This window comes from Tympanuchus pallidicinctus, unplaced genomic scaffold, assembly GCF_026119805.1.
Source record: "Tympanuchus pallidicinctus isolate F22 unplaced genomic scaffold, pur_lepc_1.0 scaffold16, whole genome shotgun sequence".
NCBI lineage: Eukaryota > Metazoa > Chordata > Aves > Galliformes > Phasianidae > Tympanuchus > Tympanuchus pallidicinctus.
In genome coordinates, this window is record NW_026294679.1 from 24,177,846 (window position 1) to 24,194,284 (window position 16,439).

Below are 16,439 nucleotides of genomic sequence, written 5' to 3' on the forward strand. Positions count from 1 at the left end.
ACAGTAAGCGAGGAGCTGAAAATGCCCAAAAAGTTCCCGGGAAGGGGAAAGAGGTGGCTGGGGTCAGCGGGTAGAGGCTGAGCCGGGCTGCTCACAAGCTGCTCCACCCGCCGGGCGCTGCCATCGGTGCACACAGCGGTGCGTGTACCTCGCACAGGTTGGTGCATGCACAGCCCTGCTGGGAGCGCAGTGCTGGCACTCCGGGCGCAGGGCAGGGCGCTCCACGGTAACTTCGTTAATGGGGACCTGCTAACGAGCGGCACGCCGACGCCAGCAAGTGTGTTTCTTCCTGATGCCTGGAAGAGCTGTGTCAGGAATGCGAACGGGGCTGAGACGCTGTATGGGGACTAGTTTTTTCTTCTCTTTCTGCCTGCAGAGCCAGACGTCCTTCGTTGCTCGTAGTGGGACACACAGATTTCTGCATACGAATTCTGCCCCTGGTGCTGCGGGGCTCGGGGCTCGGAGCAGCCGGCGACGGAGGAGCGGGCCGGGCACCCAGAGAAACTTTTCCCGACGAGGTGCGGGATGCAGCCGGCAGGATGCCCCGAGCCGGCCCCGCCCCGGCCCAGCTCCCCCCGCCGGCACCCCGGGAGGAAGGAAGGAAGGAAGGAGGGAGGGAAAGAGGCAGGGAAAAGGGAGGGAGGGAGATGACAGCGCCGTGAAGAAAAGCAGGGCCCCCGCCGCCCGCCCCGCCGCACCGCACGACCGGGCCCTCGCGGGTAGGTACGGGCGGGGGGCGCGGGGCCGGCTGGGGGCGGCGGGGCCGGGGCTCTCTGCTCCGGCGGGAGGGGCCGGGGGGCTCCGCGTTCCGCTCCCCCCTCGCCCCCTTCCCCCGGCCCCTCGGCGAGCGGCTGCCGGGCTCCTTTGTGCCGCCTCCGACCGCGCCTTTGTCTGCGAAGGGAGAGCTCTCGCCGCTCTCCCCGCCGGGACCGGCAACCCCCGGAGCCCCCGAGTCTCCTGGGGAGCAGACGGCGGGGTCGGGACGAGCCGCGCCGCAGCCTCGGTTCGGTGCGGAGAGCAAAGGGGACGGGGGGGTACGGAGAGTTTCTCCCAGAGTTGCATCAGCCGTCCTCCCTAAGGAAGGCGAAGTTGTCCTCGGCCTCTCCTCTCCGACCGCGGGAGTACCGGGATGGGGCCGGGAAAGGCCGCAGCGCCCGCGAGAGTTCTGCGGAGGCTCCGGGCAGCATCGCGCCCCGACACCGCCCCGAGCTGCCGGGGTGCGGCGGGGTGCCACTGCCGGGAGTAGCGGCCCGGAGCCCGCCGCGAGAACGCAGGGATGGAACTCCGCGTTTTCCCCGTGCGCTGCACCGCGTCAGTACGGAGCTCTTCCCAGCGCTGCGCCTCAGGGACGCGGGCATGCTGCGTCTCACCCCGGAGAAAGGGCTCATTGAGGCTGAGGCACAGGGACAGGCTTTGTGCAGCTGGAGCGCACTGAGCCGCCGCTCTCCTCCCTCCCGTGCCATCCCCAGAGCCCACCTGGGCGCCTCCCGACTCGACCTCGGAGCCAGCCCGCAACATGCCCGGCGGGCTCCGCAAGCGGTGTCGGCAGCGATTAGCGCTGAGTTTGTTCCCAGTTTGGGTCCCAGCACGTGGCCGCCCGCCGCTGCCCCAGCCACAACCCCTCGGGCAGCCTCCGGCTCCGAAAGCCCCATTGCGGGGCTGGGGCAGCCCCTGCCAGTGCCTCCTGCCAGTGCCTCCTGCCAGCCCAGCAGCAGTCACCTGGAAGCCGGACTGATGGCCCCGACACCGCCCAGCCCGCATCCCCTGCTCAGGGCTGGGCGCCGGCCCCCATTTGGCCGCGGTTTAGGGCTATTCTGGGCAACTTTATAAACAGCGTAGGAGGTGACTGTTTTTTCACTTCTTCCCGCGCCCTCCCCCTCCCCCCCTTTTTTTTTTTTTTTTTTTTTAACTTGAATACGTTGATTCTGTGCAAAAAATAGCGGAGGAAATAGCCAGTGGCCGAAGCGAGCTGCGCCGTCTCCAGCGTCCCCATCCCACCGCCCGGCTCCGGGGCGCTGCCAGGCGGAGGCAGTCGGGGTAACGACGTGTTTCCCGGCGCGGGGAAGAAAAGCGTTCGGTAACACGGAGGGAGCTGACGTGTGATTCTTCCCCCAGGTTGTAGACAAAGAGCAGCGGCGATCGGCGCCCGCGCCCTCCCTTTGTTCTGCCCGTGGGTTCAGCCGGACTGTCCCCCATTAACCCGGTGGGGAGGGGGAGGCGAGGGCTGCGAGCAGACCGTTTGCTCGAGGAGCTCGCCCGCCGCCCGTTGAGTCACTTGGAGGAAAATGTGACTTCACCGCGCACACCTCCGGCAGCGACGGGCAACAGCGGGAGCGGGACTCGGGAACGGGACCCGGCAGCTCCCTGTGGCCGCCTGCTCCCATTCCAGCCCCAGCGGTGCTGAGAAGCGCGGGGGCACAGAGCCCCTCTGTTCCCTTCACAAAGAGCCGCCTGTGCCTCTCCCCGGCCGTGCTGTGCGCTCCCAGAGAGGAAGATGCCGAGCGGGGCACCATGCTGCTCCCAGCCTTGTCCCTGCTGGTTTCTAGCCCTCAGACCCCGAGATGTGCAGGGAGTGGGGAGCTCTGTGCACCCCGAGTTCTGCGGGGTTCAGGGATCCAGTACTCAGCTGCCTGTGTATTTAATGAATCACGTCCGCCCCAGGGCTTGGAATCAGGGTTTTGCTGGAATCTGTTCCCCATATAGCCCCTGGTCTGGGCATCATTTGTGGTTTGTCTGCTGCAGGCACTGAAAGGGGGAAATACCTACTTGGCTGCACCCAGGATGCTGGCAGCGGCAGCGCTGACCCTTGGAGCCACTTTTCCTGCACTGGTGATGGCAGAGCAGAGCCCAAATCCCTTCCCCTGGCAGCCGTCACCGCCAGCAAGTGCAAAGCCACAACGGCCCCACATGAGAAAATGGTGGCACTGAGCGTGTGGGGCAGAGAGCACAATGCGCGCAGGGGATCACGTGGGCCTTCAGACAGTTCCTGGAACCCCATCAGGTTTCCTTTTTGTACTTAGAGGAAGGCAGAAGCCGCGCACCCCATCACACTGACAGGAAGCTCCTGAAGCCTCATTGAGCAGCCCTGCTGCCGAAGGCCCTGCCCAGGGGGGCTGATAGGGGTTTCTGGCTGGGCGCAGCAGGCAGCTGGCGGGGATTGGGTTTCGATGCTGGAGGAGGAGGTGTGGGAAGGGGTCTCCCGTGGTGGATTTATTTTGGGAGCCGGGAAAGTGGTGCTGTCAGCAGCTGCTGGGCGCCAGGTGGGAACTGTACAGAGACACTCTGCCCCCGTGTTCTTATGGTGTTGGGAGTTCTCAAGCTCATGGTTGTCCAGCAGAAGGGAATCACTCCAGACCCTTTGCATGAGCTCTCTGGATGTTGGGAGCTGTGCTGGAAGGCATCCACATATCTCTCCTTGTCCCCACAGGCCAGAGCCACCTGGGAAGAAATGCTGCAGGACAGCAGGTGCCCAGCAGATAGCCCAGAGCATCAGGTGCCTGCCTGAGGGATCCTCTAAGGAAAGCGTGGACATGCAGAGGATACAAAAGCTGTAGCTCCCTCACTCACCATCCAAATGGAGAGGAGATCGGCTTTGCCCCAGGATTTTCGGGAGGTGCTGCACTGCCTGAAGATGAGGAGCAAGTATGCTGTGCTGCTGGTGTTCGTGGTGGGGCTGGTCATCATCGAGAAGGAAAACAACTTCATCTCCAGGTAGGGAACAGGGGAATACTGCATGTCCTCTGCTTTGAGCCACCTGCCTGCTCCATGTGGTGATAATCTCAGGTCCTGCAGGGAAAGGATGCAAGGGGGTCACCGAAACTTATACAGGGGGATACAGAGGGATGGAGGAATCTGGGGACACAGAGATCATGGAATCACAGAATTGTCAGAGTTGCAAGGGACTCTTAGAGGCCAACTGGTCCAACTCCCCTGCAATGAACAGGGACAACTGCGCCATTAGGAGCTCAGAGCACTGTTCAGCCTGACCTTGGGGTGTCTGCAGAGCTGGGGCACCACAACCTCTCTGGGCAGCCTGTGCCAGTACCTCACTGCCCTTATTGTGAAGGAGGGACATGGGGATACAGAGGGATGGAGGGACACAGAGGGATGTAGGCTCAGCCCTGTTTTGCCTTGCTGTCCTGCAGAGTGTCAGACAAGCTGAAGCAGTCCCCACAAGTGCTGCCAGAGGCCAACGAGACGGAGACCAGCCCGGTGCCAGCTGAGAATGGGTCTCTGGCCTCACTGCGGCAGCTGGACACAGCCTTCTCACAGCTGAGGACGCGGCTGCGCAACGTCACCTTGCAGCTGGCCGGGGAGCTGGGCATGGCAGCCCCAGGGCCACGGCGGCACGTCCTGCTGATGGCCACCACGCGCACCGGCTCCTCCTTCGTTGGGGAGTTCTTCAACCAGCAGGGCAACATCTTCTACCTCTTTGAGCCCCTGTGGCACATTGAGAGGACGGTCACTTTTGAGCCAGGGGGGGCCAACGCGGTGGGCTCGGCCCTGGTGTACCGGGACGTGCTGCAGCAGCTCCTCCTCTGCGACCTCTACATCCTGGAGAGCTTCATCTCGCCGGCGCCCGAGGAGCACCTTACGGCCGCCCTGTTCCGGAGGGGCTCCAGCCGCTCGCTCTGTGAGGAGCCCGTCTGCACGCCCAGCCTCAAGAAGGTCTTTGAGAAGTACCACTGCAAGAACCGCCGCTGCGGGCCCCTCAACGTCACGCTGGCAGCCGAGGCGTGCCGGCGCAAGCAGCACGTGGCCCTGAAGACGGTGCGTATCCGGCAGCTGGAGTTCCTGCAGCCGTTGGCCGAGGACCCGCGGCTGGACCTGCGCGTCATCCAGCTGGTGCGGGATCCGCGTGCCGTGCTGGCATCGCGCATGGTGGCCTTCTCGGGCAAGTACGAGAGCTGGAAGAAGTGGGCGGCCGAGGGGGAGGCCCCGCTGCAGGAGGACGAGGTGCAGCGGTTGCGGGGCAACTGCGAGAGCATCCGGCTGTCGGCCGAGCTGGGGCTGCGGCAGCCGCGCTGGCTGCGAGGCCGTTACATGCTGGTGCGCTACGAGGACGTGGCGCGGGCGCCGCTGCGCAAGGCGCTGGAGATGTACCGCTTCGCCGGCATCCACCCCACGCCACAGGTGGAGGAGTGGATCCGTGCCAACACGCAGGCGCCACAGGACGGCAACGGCATTTACTCCACGCAGAAGAATTCCTCGGAGCAGTTTGAGAAGTGGCGGTTCAGCATCCCCTTCAAGCTGGCGCAGGTGGTGCAGGACGCCTGCGAGCCGGCCATGCGGCTCTTCGGCTACAAGCTGGCCGGCAGCGCCCAGGAGCTGACCAACCGCTCGCTCAGCCTGCTGGAGGAGGGGCCCCCCACACGGGTCACGTAGTGCGGCTCTGCTGCCCCCATACGCCCGGCCGGCCCGGGGTCACCCTGTGCCGTGGACTAGGAACCGGGGCGTCCTCACAATAGCGATGGGTTCTTGGGAAGGGCGATCAGGAGATGGCGCAGGGATGCTGCGGCGGAGGGGTGAAGCTGTTTAGTTCCTCTCCCGATGGAAGGATGAGACCCTGAGATTGAAAACCCAAGCACCATGGGTGCCCAGAGCTCTTAGCACAACCTGATTTGTGCTCCGGCTCCAATGGTGCCTTCTGTTTTCTGCAGAGGGCCATTGAGCAAAGGACAGGAGAACCGGAGTTTGCAGGCAGGAATCCATAGCCCCAGCCAGGGGACAATTCTCTGGGAGTGTTCTGCAACCTGGAGGTTTTCCAATGCCACCAAACACAATGAACACTCCTGGGTGGACTTCAGCACGGGAAGCAATGTCGCTGCCACATGGGCATGTGGCTCTCTGCCTTTTCCAAGGGTGTGCACCGAGTGCCAGCAGCATGGTGTGCCAGCACCAGCAGGGACTTGGACCTCAAAGGCCTTACTGGTTTAGTGCCTTGGTACCAGCACAGACTGAGAGCTGCCTGCAGCGGGACGAGGCGGCCCCTCAGTTTGTGCTCTGCAGTGCTGATTGTTAGGTGGGGAGAGTACTTTTGATTTATTTTCTACATTTTTCTCTGTGTACCAGGGTTGCAGGGCAAATTTATTTATTTATTATGTTTAAAAATTGAAGGGGGGGTAGGGTGGGGAAGGTACATCAGGGGTCAGAGCTAAGCCCAAAAATCAGAGCAGCACAAAGTGCTGCAGAGACCTACAGAGGAGGTGATGGGAGTACAGCCCACAGGAGGCCTCTGGGGACGGGATGAGTTACGGATGCAGCTCCTGGGACACCTGGCTGCAGTGAGGCAGCAATGGGGACACTGTGGTAAACTCACACAGGGCAAGGGTGCTCTCCAGATCCCATGACTTGCCCCAGAGCGACCGAACCTCGTCACCTGGTGGGAGCTTGTTCACTTGACTTCATTAGAAATGGGCAAAAAAGCAATACAAAGGAGCAGAGTCCAAAACATCTGTCTTGTTGGTGTTCGTCTCCCCCAGTCCCAGAGCCCACTAAAGGACTGAGGCATTTGCCATTGAGCATGGATACAAGCTGCTCAGGTTTTTGGAGCAGAGAGCAATTTGATGGAAGTTGGTGTTTCAGACATTCTGCAGAGCACGCGGCTTAGTGTGGCCATGGTATCTCCGAAGTGCTCAGCAAAGGGACCTCAGCCCTCGTTCCAAGCAGCACTCGGCCACTGTCAAGTCCTCCTAATTCCATCAGTGCCAGCATCACTCTTTTCCACAGGGCTAATTGCCCTTATAATGCCCCAGAGGAAGTCAACCCAAGGCCGGTCAGGGAGCAAACCCCACATGGGCAAGAGGCGGGGAGCCAGCAGCAGGGAGCCACTGGTGGTCAAGGGCAGGATGGGGACCTGGGTAGCAGCAACCCTGATGTCAACAATACAGGCACACCGTGAACACAACCCCTACGCCATAAAGCTGACTCTGAGCCATTCCTCCCTGCTCAGCAAGGGCTGCACACCCCACGGGGAAAGCAAGGGGCTCCGCTGTCCCCACACCACTTGGCACGGCCACCCATAGCTCAGCTCCAACACCAGCACCATTAGACAAAAGCAAAAATAAATAAGTGAAAATCAGCAGCTGGGACCGCCCAGCCTCCAGCAGCAAGCTGCAGCTCAGCTAGCTCACAAAGCCACGTTTTCGACCCAGAGCAGAGAACAGAGGTGGCATTGAGCAGCGCAGAGCAGCCGATGGGGAGCAGCCATGCCATTGCCTCAGCAGCCATCCTCCTGCAGCAGCAGGGTTTGCCTTTCTCCCATTGCTTTGCTTGCATCTGGCCTCAATATGCAACGGGGCAAGGGCACAGGATACTGCCTGGCTTGGGAAAGGGTGCAGAAGCAGGGATTTTTGCATGCAGTGCGTGCATTTAGCTGGGTTGGTCTCCTCTCTCACCCCACATACACAAAGCTCCCGGCACGAGGAGCATCCTGGCTTCCCCAGTGAATGGTGTTTTGTTTGGGAGCTTCCTGCTGGGGAGGCGGAGTGGTGCTGGGATGGGAGGCACATCCCACAGCTGCACGCCTGGATAGGAGCGGTTCGTGGTGCCACTGAGCTGTTGGCACGGCAAGGACACTGCCACGGCACAAAGCAAGGGAAATGCAAACAAGCAGCCCCTTTTGTGGGTGGTTAGAAGCACACAGAGGAGTAGGGGCTGGAGGAGCAGAGCTTTAAGCTCCCAGGAGCAAACAGCAGAGGAAGGCTATTTAGGCTCCAACAAGGTCCTTTCTGTGCTCGCCTCCACATAAGGGTACCCGTTGCTTTCGTGAAGCAAATAAACAGTTTAAATGAAACGCAATGCAAGGCAAAGGCATCTCTGACTGACAGACCCAGAAACAGGGTTTCAGAAGAGCCCAGTGTCCTCAGCCCCTTCCTACTGTACACAGAGAAGGCAGACAGGTGGGAGAACTGAGGAATACACAGGGCAGGACCGGGCGAGCCGTGCTGATGTAGGGCAGGGAGCAGGTCCAGCCCCTCTCACCTGCAACATGGCACTGCCTGGCTCCAGACTGCCCCTTCCAGCTGAGCAGCAGCATTTCTTCCTGGACGCTCTCCAGCTTCCACTCAAAAATGTCATAGGACATAAAGAAAACGTGCCCCCAACCCATGCGGATTTTCACGACGACTAATTGCTCTCATTAAACACATGTAACCATGACACCCGCATGGAATTTGCACTGTGTGGTGCCGGGCACATTGGGACAGACACGCGGCTCCCCCGAGGCTAAAGCAGTAAGCAGGACCTCGCTCTGGGCCTTCCCCACTTCAGGAAGGGCAGAGGTTTGGGAGAAAAGGTGTGCATTTTCAGCAAGAAGCACCTAATGGTAAGGGGGCTGGGGGCTGCAGACGTGGACATTCAGCATTAAATGACAGCCTTGTGTTCTGTTGTGCTTTTTTTTAAGAGGCTGCATGCCTGACCAGACCGCACTTCTTGGTCTGCATCCCATATTTATTCTGTAATTACACCTTCAGACAAAGGCTGTCTGTCTGTGAGACTGATTTTTTTAAGGACTTGGTTTTATTTTATGTTGTGCTTTCACTGCAGTGAAATCCTGGGATGGGGGGAAGGGGTGAAACCCATAACCTGCAGGAGCAGGGCCTTGCCAGGGATGTCCCAGATGGACAAAGCTGACCGAGCTGCTGTTTGCACCTGCCTTCATCAGATCACAATCAGTGCTGAGTTCCCACCAAATGGCATTGCTGTGAAAAGGGGTGGTGAAGAAAGAAGTACAGCACGTAAAAACCAAAGGCAGTCACTGGGGCTTTTGGAGCAGCGTTTCTCCCAAGGGACAGGAGAGCCCGTGCCCCACACCCCTAAAGTGCTCACACCTCAGGTGAGCCCAGGTACTCACATCTGGAGCGGGCTTTGCTCTCTGTAAGTACAAGTGGCTGTGCTGTCCCACCTGACCAGCACAAGGTGCCCATGGTGCTGAGGGCAGTGGTTGATGGGAAGTGGTGGACCTCTTCAGCTGAGGTCACTGAGGTTGGTTGGAGACAGAATAAACAAAACAGGGCCTTGTTGATTCTTGTTAAAAGCAAATTTTACTTACAAGGTAAAAAAACAGCCACTGTTGATATTTAAAAGCAGACAGAAACAGGTCTGAATTGGTTTTTCCAGGCAATTCTTTGCCCTGGATTAACCTGATCCCACCCCAAGCTGCAGCAGAGACCCTCACAGTTTGATAACATTTATCATTAAGTCCAGAATTAGCTGTTTGCTCTCTGTATTTGCAAGGGATGTCTTTCCCCACACACTGAGTCAAAGAATCACAGTCACTGAGGTTGGAAAAGCCCTCTCAGCTCACCCTGCCCACCCCCACTGCCAACATCCCTCAGAGCCACATCCCCATGGCTCTGCAGTACCTCCAGGGATGGTGACTCCCCCACCTCTCTGGACAACCTGTGCCACTGTGTCACACCGTTATTGTAAAACAGCTCTTCCTTATATCCACTGTAAATCTCCTCTGTTTTGGTTTGAAATAATTTCCCTTTGTCCTATCACAGCAAACCCCACGAAGAATCTGTCCTCTTCTTTTTTACAGCCCCTTTCGATACTGACAGGCTGCTATGAGCCTTCTCTTCTCCAGGCTGCACAGGCCCAGCCTGTCCTTGCAGGGAGGTCTTTCATCCCGTGGATCAGGTTTGTGGCCCTCCTCTGGATGCACTCCAACAGTTCCGTGTCTCTCCTGTACTGAGGACTCCCCATCTGGGCACAGTGCTCCAGGTGACGTCTCCCAGCACAGAGCAGAGGCAGATCCTTGCATGTCTCATCCCCCATGCCATGAGAGAGAACCTGAAGCTAACTCACTGGTCCCATTGCATCTTCAAGGTAGACAAGGGCATCAGACAGACAGATGTGATGAGCTCCAGAGCCTGAAGGAGCAGGGCAGGCCAAGAGCTACCATCAGCCTCCACGGGTGCCTTCGTCATATTGGCCTGCTGGCAGAAGACAAAGCCCTCTCTGACACTGGTTGACTCTTCCTGCAGTTGCCTGCTTGCAGACAGCCAGATAAACACCATCAAACAACGTTAGCCAATGCTAAGCACACACCTGCGCGCAGAGAACTCCGTCCAACCACGCGCTGTCGAGCATTCGGAGGTTTTTCCCATTTGCCTGAGGTTGGACACGAGGTTCCTGAAGTGTTCACAAAGACTCCTTCTACCGCTGCAGTTTGCTTTGGGTCCTGTTTGCACCGCTGGCGTTGTCTTGTTGGTGCATCTCCAGCTCACTGGCTCCACTGGTTTCCCTTTCTTATGAAAGGTGGCCTTGATCTTCTGGCGTAACATGCGGCTCACCTTATTCCCCCCCCTTGCCTGGGAGCAGAAATAGCACCTGAGCGCGGAGAGCTGTCCCTTCCACTGGCTCTGTCTTGATTTGAAGGCAAGAAGAGGAAAAAGCCCTCTGGTAGCAATGCCCAGGGGCATTTCGCTTTGCCTCCGAGGCGGGTTTAAGGAATTTGCTTTAGGACTAGCAGAGTTCAGCCTGCACTGCCCCGCGGCCGGGCCGCCTGCACCCTCTGGCGGCCGCAGCCCTCGCAGCGAGCCTGCACGGTGCTGCTCCATCCCTGCATGTGAACAGGGTCGGGATTTTCTGCCCCTGGCTTACCTGGGGCCCGCAGCCCGAGCCGGCTGGCGGACACATCGCTCAGCTCAGGGGCCGCCTCGCCCCGTTAGTCCTGAAAAGTTGCAATTCCTCCATCCCTCCCCCACCCGTGGGGTTTGAAGGGGATTGCTTTGGCACACGTCAGGAGGAGGATTGAAGGGCAGAGGCAGCCTCCAAGCCAGCCTGCGACACGTGGGGCAGCTCCGCCGGCTCACAGCGCTGTAGTGTGTGCGGCAGATACATTGACTCGGCTATATTTATCTGGAATGCGACAGGAGTCCAAAGTCTTCGGGGGCAGCTTCTGTCCTTCAGAGCATCAGGGTCTGGATGTCCTTTTGTTTGCAACCCCTCCTGCCATCCCGCTGTCTCCAGCACGGCGATGTTGGGCTCGTCCTTCCGAGCCCCTCTCTTACTCCCCATCCTTTCTGTGTGCAGGAGAGCTCGCTGGATGCAGGGAGCGAACCGTCCGGCGGGCATCACCCAGCCGCCCCGCCCGCGGGTTTCCCAACTAGCCAGCCATCCTAAAAGGGGCACTGAAACGACATCCATTTAATCAGCACTCACAGCTGACAAAGGACAAGGCAAACGCAGACAGCACCCGCTCTTCATCAACTTGCGGAAGCAAAACAAAAGCCTCTTTTTGGCTCCTGCTCCGTGTCGGAGGGAGAGTTCAGCTCTGCTCAGCACGGCTCGGCCCCGCGCGGCCCGCCCATCGCACGCAGCGCTGAGTCACGGGGCGGGCAGAGGCAGCGCCGCTCCTCTCGCCCGTCCCCAAAGCTCGGCACCCGGCGGTTTCGGCCGCCTGAAGGCCCACGCAACCTCCTGTGCCTCTCATCCCTGCCGAGCCCCGCCGGCTGCCATGGGCTCCAAGCTGTCCGTGGACGACTCTGTGCGCGTCGTCATCGTCGGCGGCGGCTTTGGTGGCATCGCGGCCGCCAGCCAGCTCAAGTCCTGGGCCGTCCCCTTCGTGCTGGTGGACATGAGAGATGCTTTCCACCACAACGTCGCTGCCCTCCGGGCTTCCGTGGAGAGCGGTAAGCCGAGCGATGCATCTGCGTGTCCCCCACTGCGGCAGCTCAGTGCCAGGGGAGGAGGCGCACAGTGCCTGCTGCCCCCGCCCGATGAAAATATGATGACTCGGTTCTGGGAAAACCCACGTGCTGTCTGTGCTACGCTGATCCCTGGGCTGCAGGGGAAGGAAGTAATAACTACTTGGACGGCCCTTTTTATTCTTTTTTTTTTCTTTGAGTTGAGAAGTTGGCTAAGCTGAAACGCACAGTAAGTGGAAGGGCAGCAGATGGCATGGCTTTCTGCGTGTGGCATGCTGAGTAGTTCAGCCCTGAGGCTGTATGTGACAAAATTCTGTCAGTCATCCGCTCGGCCTCATCTAGGGAGGATTGGGTAACCCCCCTAGTCCAGGATTTAGGGAGGGAACGTAGCATTCGAGGCTGGGAATGAGCATCAAAGTGATGTCAAAATCTTATCCAAACAGAAAAAATCCTGCCAGCCTGCCTGAAAGGCCTTGGAGCACTTGCTGGCAAATCAGTAAGAGACTGTATACGGGGAGCAGAGATAAAACAGTGTAGCTGGGGTTGTCACTTGATTTCGCAGGAGCTGGCTTTATCACCAGCTCCAAGGGAAAGGCCCTGGAATTCAGGGCAAGCACAGAGGAGGGCCCCAGCCCACACTCCCAGCTGCATACGGTGCTTTCAGGAAGGTCCTCTTGAGAGAAGAAGGGAAGAGGGTCTGTTAACTTCCATGGAAGGAGATCTTTTCTCTATTCCCTCCTCTTACCACAGGATTTGCCAGGAAGACTTTCATCTCCTACACCGTCACCTTTGGCGACAGCTTCCGACAAGGCAAGGTGGTGGGCATAGACCTCGAGAGGCAGCAGGTCCTGCTCAGCGATGGCGAGGTGGGTGATGCCGTGCCTTGCCAGGGTAGCTTGGCTGACTTACCTGGAAGTCAGTCTGGGTGCCGTATCTCCTACAGTTTAGGCCAGCCAAGCACATGAACCTGCTCCACCCAGCACCCCAGGCTCAGAGCTCACACGTACAGCGGGTCCTGTTCTGATGTAAGCCTCACTTTGGCTGAAATATCTGATCCCAAACGAGCCCCGGTGCGGGCCCTTTGGGCAGGCACTGAGCAATGAAACCAGTGGCCTCCTATGGAGAACTGCCAAAGAGAATAGCAGGCTCCCAGTCATCTCTTTTAAAACCTAAAAGCTGTGTCTGCTAATAGCATGGCATTTAATTGTCCTTGTCAAGCCTGGAAACAGACCATCTTCCCCTTCTTGCATGGAACAGCAGTATCACCTCTACCCAAGATCAGTGGCCTAGAGTTGTGCTGAATTACAGGTGTGCTGTAAGCACTCCATCCCATCTAGTACTGAGATAAGCTTTTATTCTCAGGGTTGGATTTGGAGCTCAGATAACCCTGGAGCTCAGATCCTTATCTAACCACAGGAGGAAAAAAAAAAAGGCAAATATTGGCAACAGCTCTGGGAGCTCTTTTCAGCCAAAGCATCTCACCTCTGTTCAGAAGGGAGTGAAGGAGGGAAGTCAGCATGCGCTTGTGCCCGTCTGGACTTTGAGTTCAGCACTTCAGCTGCGGTGGCAACCTCTGCTGGCACAGCAGTTGCCTTATTTCCTGTAAGCTTCTAGTAGATTCTTCACAGCACTGGGCTCATCTGAAGATCAGCGTGCCTCTCAGACCCTGAGGAAGGCAGTTACGTGGCTTCAGCTGGATCAGATCTCTTCTTAAAGCCACTTTCTGACAGTGGCAAATATTTTCCTATTTATCAGTGGAGGCTGGTGGAGATGGAATGAGTAAATAGTACCTAGGAGGCAACAACTGTGTTTTAGGCTCTCATTTTACAAGGTCTAACATCTTGTCCAACCCTGTGCCCCCTCAGGAGCTTCACTACTCCCACCTTATTCTTGCAACTGGCAGTGATGGACCATTCCCTGGGAAGTTCAACAAGGTCATTGACATGGAAAGCGCCATCCAGACCTACGAAGACATGGTTAAGGAGGTGAGGGACCGATTTTCTTAGGAAGCACTGCTTGCCTTACTTGAGCTTGAGTAACATCAGTTTCTTCTTTATTTCAAGATTGAGAAATCTGAGCGCATCGTGGTAGTGGGAGGTGGTGCTGCTGGTGTCGAGATGGCTGCAGAGATCAAAACAGAGTACCCAGCCAAAGAGGTAGGAACATATTAATTATATTTCGCTTGTCGCTGAAGCTGTTCTTCTTCCGTGGTCCTGCTGGAGGTATTGGAGATCACTGCAAGGCAGGAGGTTCCAGACAATGCCTTCTCTTTTAAGAGCACCCAGTACGTGCAACTGTTGGCACTAAATGCCCTTCACTAAGCTCAGTCTCCCTGGGCATTAGGCAGTGTGGAAGGAAGCTGTCCGTTGCTGCTCCCACATGCAGGGTGTCCCACACCATTCACATTTGCCCATTTGCTGTTTTGTCGCCAACAGGTCACCCTCATTCACTCAAAAATTGCACTAGCTGATGTAGAGCTGCTACAAAGCGTCCGTCAGGAGGTGAAAGAGATTCTCCTCAGGAAAGGAGTTCGCCTCCTATTAAGTATGTACTCAACAATGCCTTTGAAGACCTAGACTCTGACACCCTCCAAGCTGCTCTTCCTTTGGCCACAGCACCTCTTTTTGATGACCTATTGCCCATTTAATTTTCTGGGGACTAAGCATGGCCCTCTTGAATTCCTGTTTCTCTACAAACATCTGGGCGAGCTGGAAACAGCAGCTGAGTAAAGGTCTGTTACCCAGGGCTCTCTGTCACAACAGGTGAGAAGGTCAGCAACGTGGAAAATCTCACAACGAACCAGTTCCAGAAGGACATGGTAGTAAGGACAGAAAAGGGCACAGAGGTTGTTGCTGATATGGTGGTCCTGTGCACGGGGATAAAGATTAACTCTTCAGCATATGCCACCGCATTTGGTAAGTGAAAAGCTGCTGCACAGAGGGAAGCATAGCAGGTCCTCAGTGTCTTCTGCTCGAGTTTTTCTTGACCTAGCAAATGCCCTAACATTATGTTAAATACTTAGCTGTGAAATGTGACCGTCAGAAACTTACAGATGACAAGGCCCCCAGTCTTCTCCACTCCTTTTGCTAATACCTCCAAGTGCCTCATCCAGCACCAGGTAGATTACACCTCATAGTCAATGGTAATTCCTGCTGCCAAGGGCAGGATGTCATACTTGCTTGACCCTCCCTCAAGTCATGTATGCTAGCTGCTAATCATTCCATGTTTGCACCAAAATACCAAGGAATAACTCACTCATCAGAATGTTAATAATTACCTATTACAAGACAGAAAGCATCTCTTGCCTCACACGTAGAAAAAAAGAGTGAAAATCTTAACGCTTCGCTTTGTGTCATTGACACATCGGTAACAACGGCATTTTGGGGTCTCAGGCCACAGCACACAACACCAAACTCTTTCTCAAAACTTACTGTTTTGCCAAACAGGAGACAAAGTGGCGAGTAACGGAGCTTTGGACGTTAACAAGCACCTCCAGGTGGAAGGCTATGACAACATCTATGCCATTGGGGACTGTGCAAACCTGAAAGAACCAAAGATGGCGTACCACGCTGGGCTGCATGCCGACGTTGTAGTGTCAAATATCATCAACAGCTTGACACACAAGCCGCTTAAAACCTACCAACCAGGTAACATCATCTTAGTGCTTGGCTTTAGCTGTTGAGCCGCTTTTCCGCAGGGAACAGATGTTTTAAAACTTGTCTGGGATACTAATTGAGGTGAAGGAACCCACAGCTGCAGGTGGCTATATAGGTTTATAGCTCAGGCTTCACCTTAGTTCTTGCCAAAGACACTGTAGAAGTTGATTACCTGCGTCAATCTGCAGATGCAACGTCTCCTTTCTTCACTGCTGTCTTCCTGATAAATATACTGGCAGGTTTCAGCCATTCATCAACCTTTAAGTTGCTTACCATCCAATTAAATCCTAAGAACAAGGAGAGGACTTGACTTTCCCCTCCATTCTCTTAAACTATAACACAAAGTGAAAAATTTAATCTGAAAGTAATTCTAGCTAGGTGATGAGTCTCACTGATAAGTAACCCATTTGAAAATACTGTAACTACTCTGAAAGCTGCTCTGCGTGGATGGAAGATACCTGGGCAAACACTTGTTTTTTCAAAGGTTTCCCAGTCTACTTACATTTATTTCTACTGCAGTTTTATTGTCTGCCTCTTGGGAGGACAGTCTTCCCCCCTCCATTGTGCACTTCATCACAACAGAAGAGCCTGAACAGAGAGTGGCTCTGTATATGTACATTCAGTATTTAGCTGTGAAACTGGTAACTTAAACTTCTGCCTCTTCTTCCCAGGATCACTGACATTCCTGCTTTCAATGGGTAAGAATGATGGTGTAGGCCAGGTGAACGGATACTACGTGGGACGCCTCCTAGTGACCATTGCTAAAAGTCGGGGCCTGTTTGTCTCAAAGAGCTGGAAGACGATGGGACAGACAATGCCCTCTTAAGAGGGGATGGGAAATGAACTAGTGAGGAATTCAACCGCTGCAAGAAGGTGAAGGTGCACTTTTATTGCTTAGAGAGTTGCTGTCTCCTGCAGCACCTCCTGAAGCTGTTCTTCAGTGTAATGCATTAAAGGAGTGTTATTGTAATGGGTAGAGAGGCACTTTCTAAGTTAATCTGCACCAAAGTTCTCACTGTAACAAAGGAAGGGCTGTTTCTTTTCATCCTCTGTTGAGACAGCTCTAGGCAAGAAACCTGGTTTACCTTAATTTGTAACAATAAACACTATGGTTTTCAAAACGTTAGTG

The 16,439-nt window shown here is 56.2% G+C and overlaps 2 protein-coding genes across 5 annotated transcripts; both read left to right on the forward strand.

Annotated features, from left to right (window-relative positions):
• Nucleotides 1–578: 578 nt before the first annotated feature.
• CHST3 (carbohydrate sulfotransferase 3) lies at nucleotides 579–6,451 on the forward strand. 4 transcript variants are annotated; one of them, XM_052677187.1, is made up of 3 exons: nucleotides 579–719; nucleotides 3,428–3,711; nucleotides 4,146–6,451. In XM_052677187.1, the coding sequence occupies exons 2-3, from the start codon at nucleotides 3,575–3,577 to the stop codon at nucleotides 5,383–5,385; spliced, it is 1,377 nt and encodes a 458-aa protein (XP_052533147.1). In that variant the 5' UTR covers nucleotides 579–719; nucleotides 3,428–3,574; the 3' UTR covers nucleotides 5,386–6,451. The 4 variants fall into 4 exon arrangements, with proteins under 4 accessions (XP_052533147.1, XP_052533150.1, XP_052533151.1 ...); XM_052677190.1 differs by lacking the exon at nucleotides 579–719 and adding an exon at nucleotides 1,903–3,001; XM_052677191.1 differs by lacking the exon at nucleotides 579–719 and adding an exon at nucleotides 3,011–3,182.
• Nucleotides 6,452–11,346: 4,895 nt separating this feature from the next.
• On the forward strand, nucleotides 11,347–16,431 carry AIFM2 (apoptosis inducing factor mitochondria associated 2). The gene is made up of 8 exons (XM_052677192.1): nucleotides 11,347–11,639; nucleotides 12,405–12,520; nucleotides 13,520–13,639; nucleotides 13,718–13,810; nucleotides 14,090–14,198; nucleotides 14,417–14,569; nucleotides 15,101–15,301; nucleotides 15,982–16,431. Exons 1-8 carry the CDS (start codon nucleotides 11,465–11,467, stop codon nucleotides 16,134–16,136), a joined length of 1,122 nt encoding a protein of 373 aa, XP_052533152.1. The 5' UTR covers nucleotides 11,347–11,464; the 3' UTR covers nucleotides 16,137–16,431.
• Nucleotides 16,432–16,439: the final 8 nt, after the last annotated feature.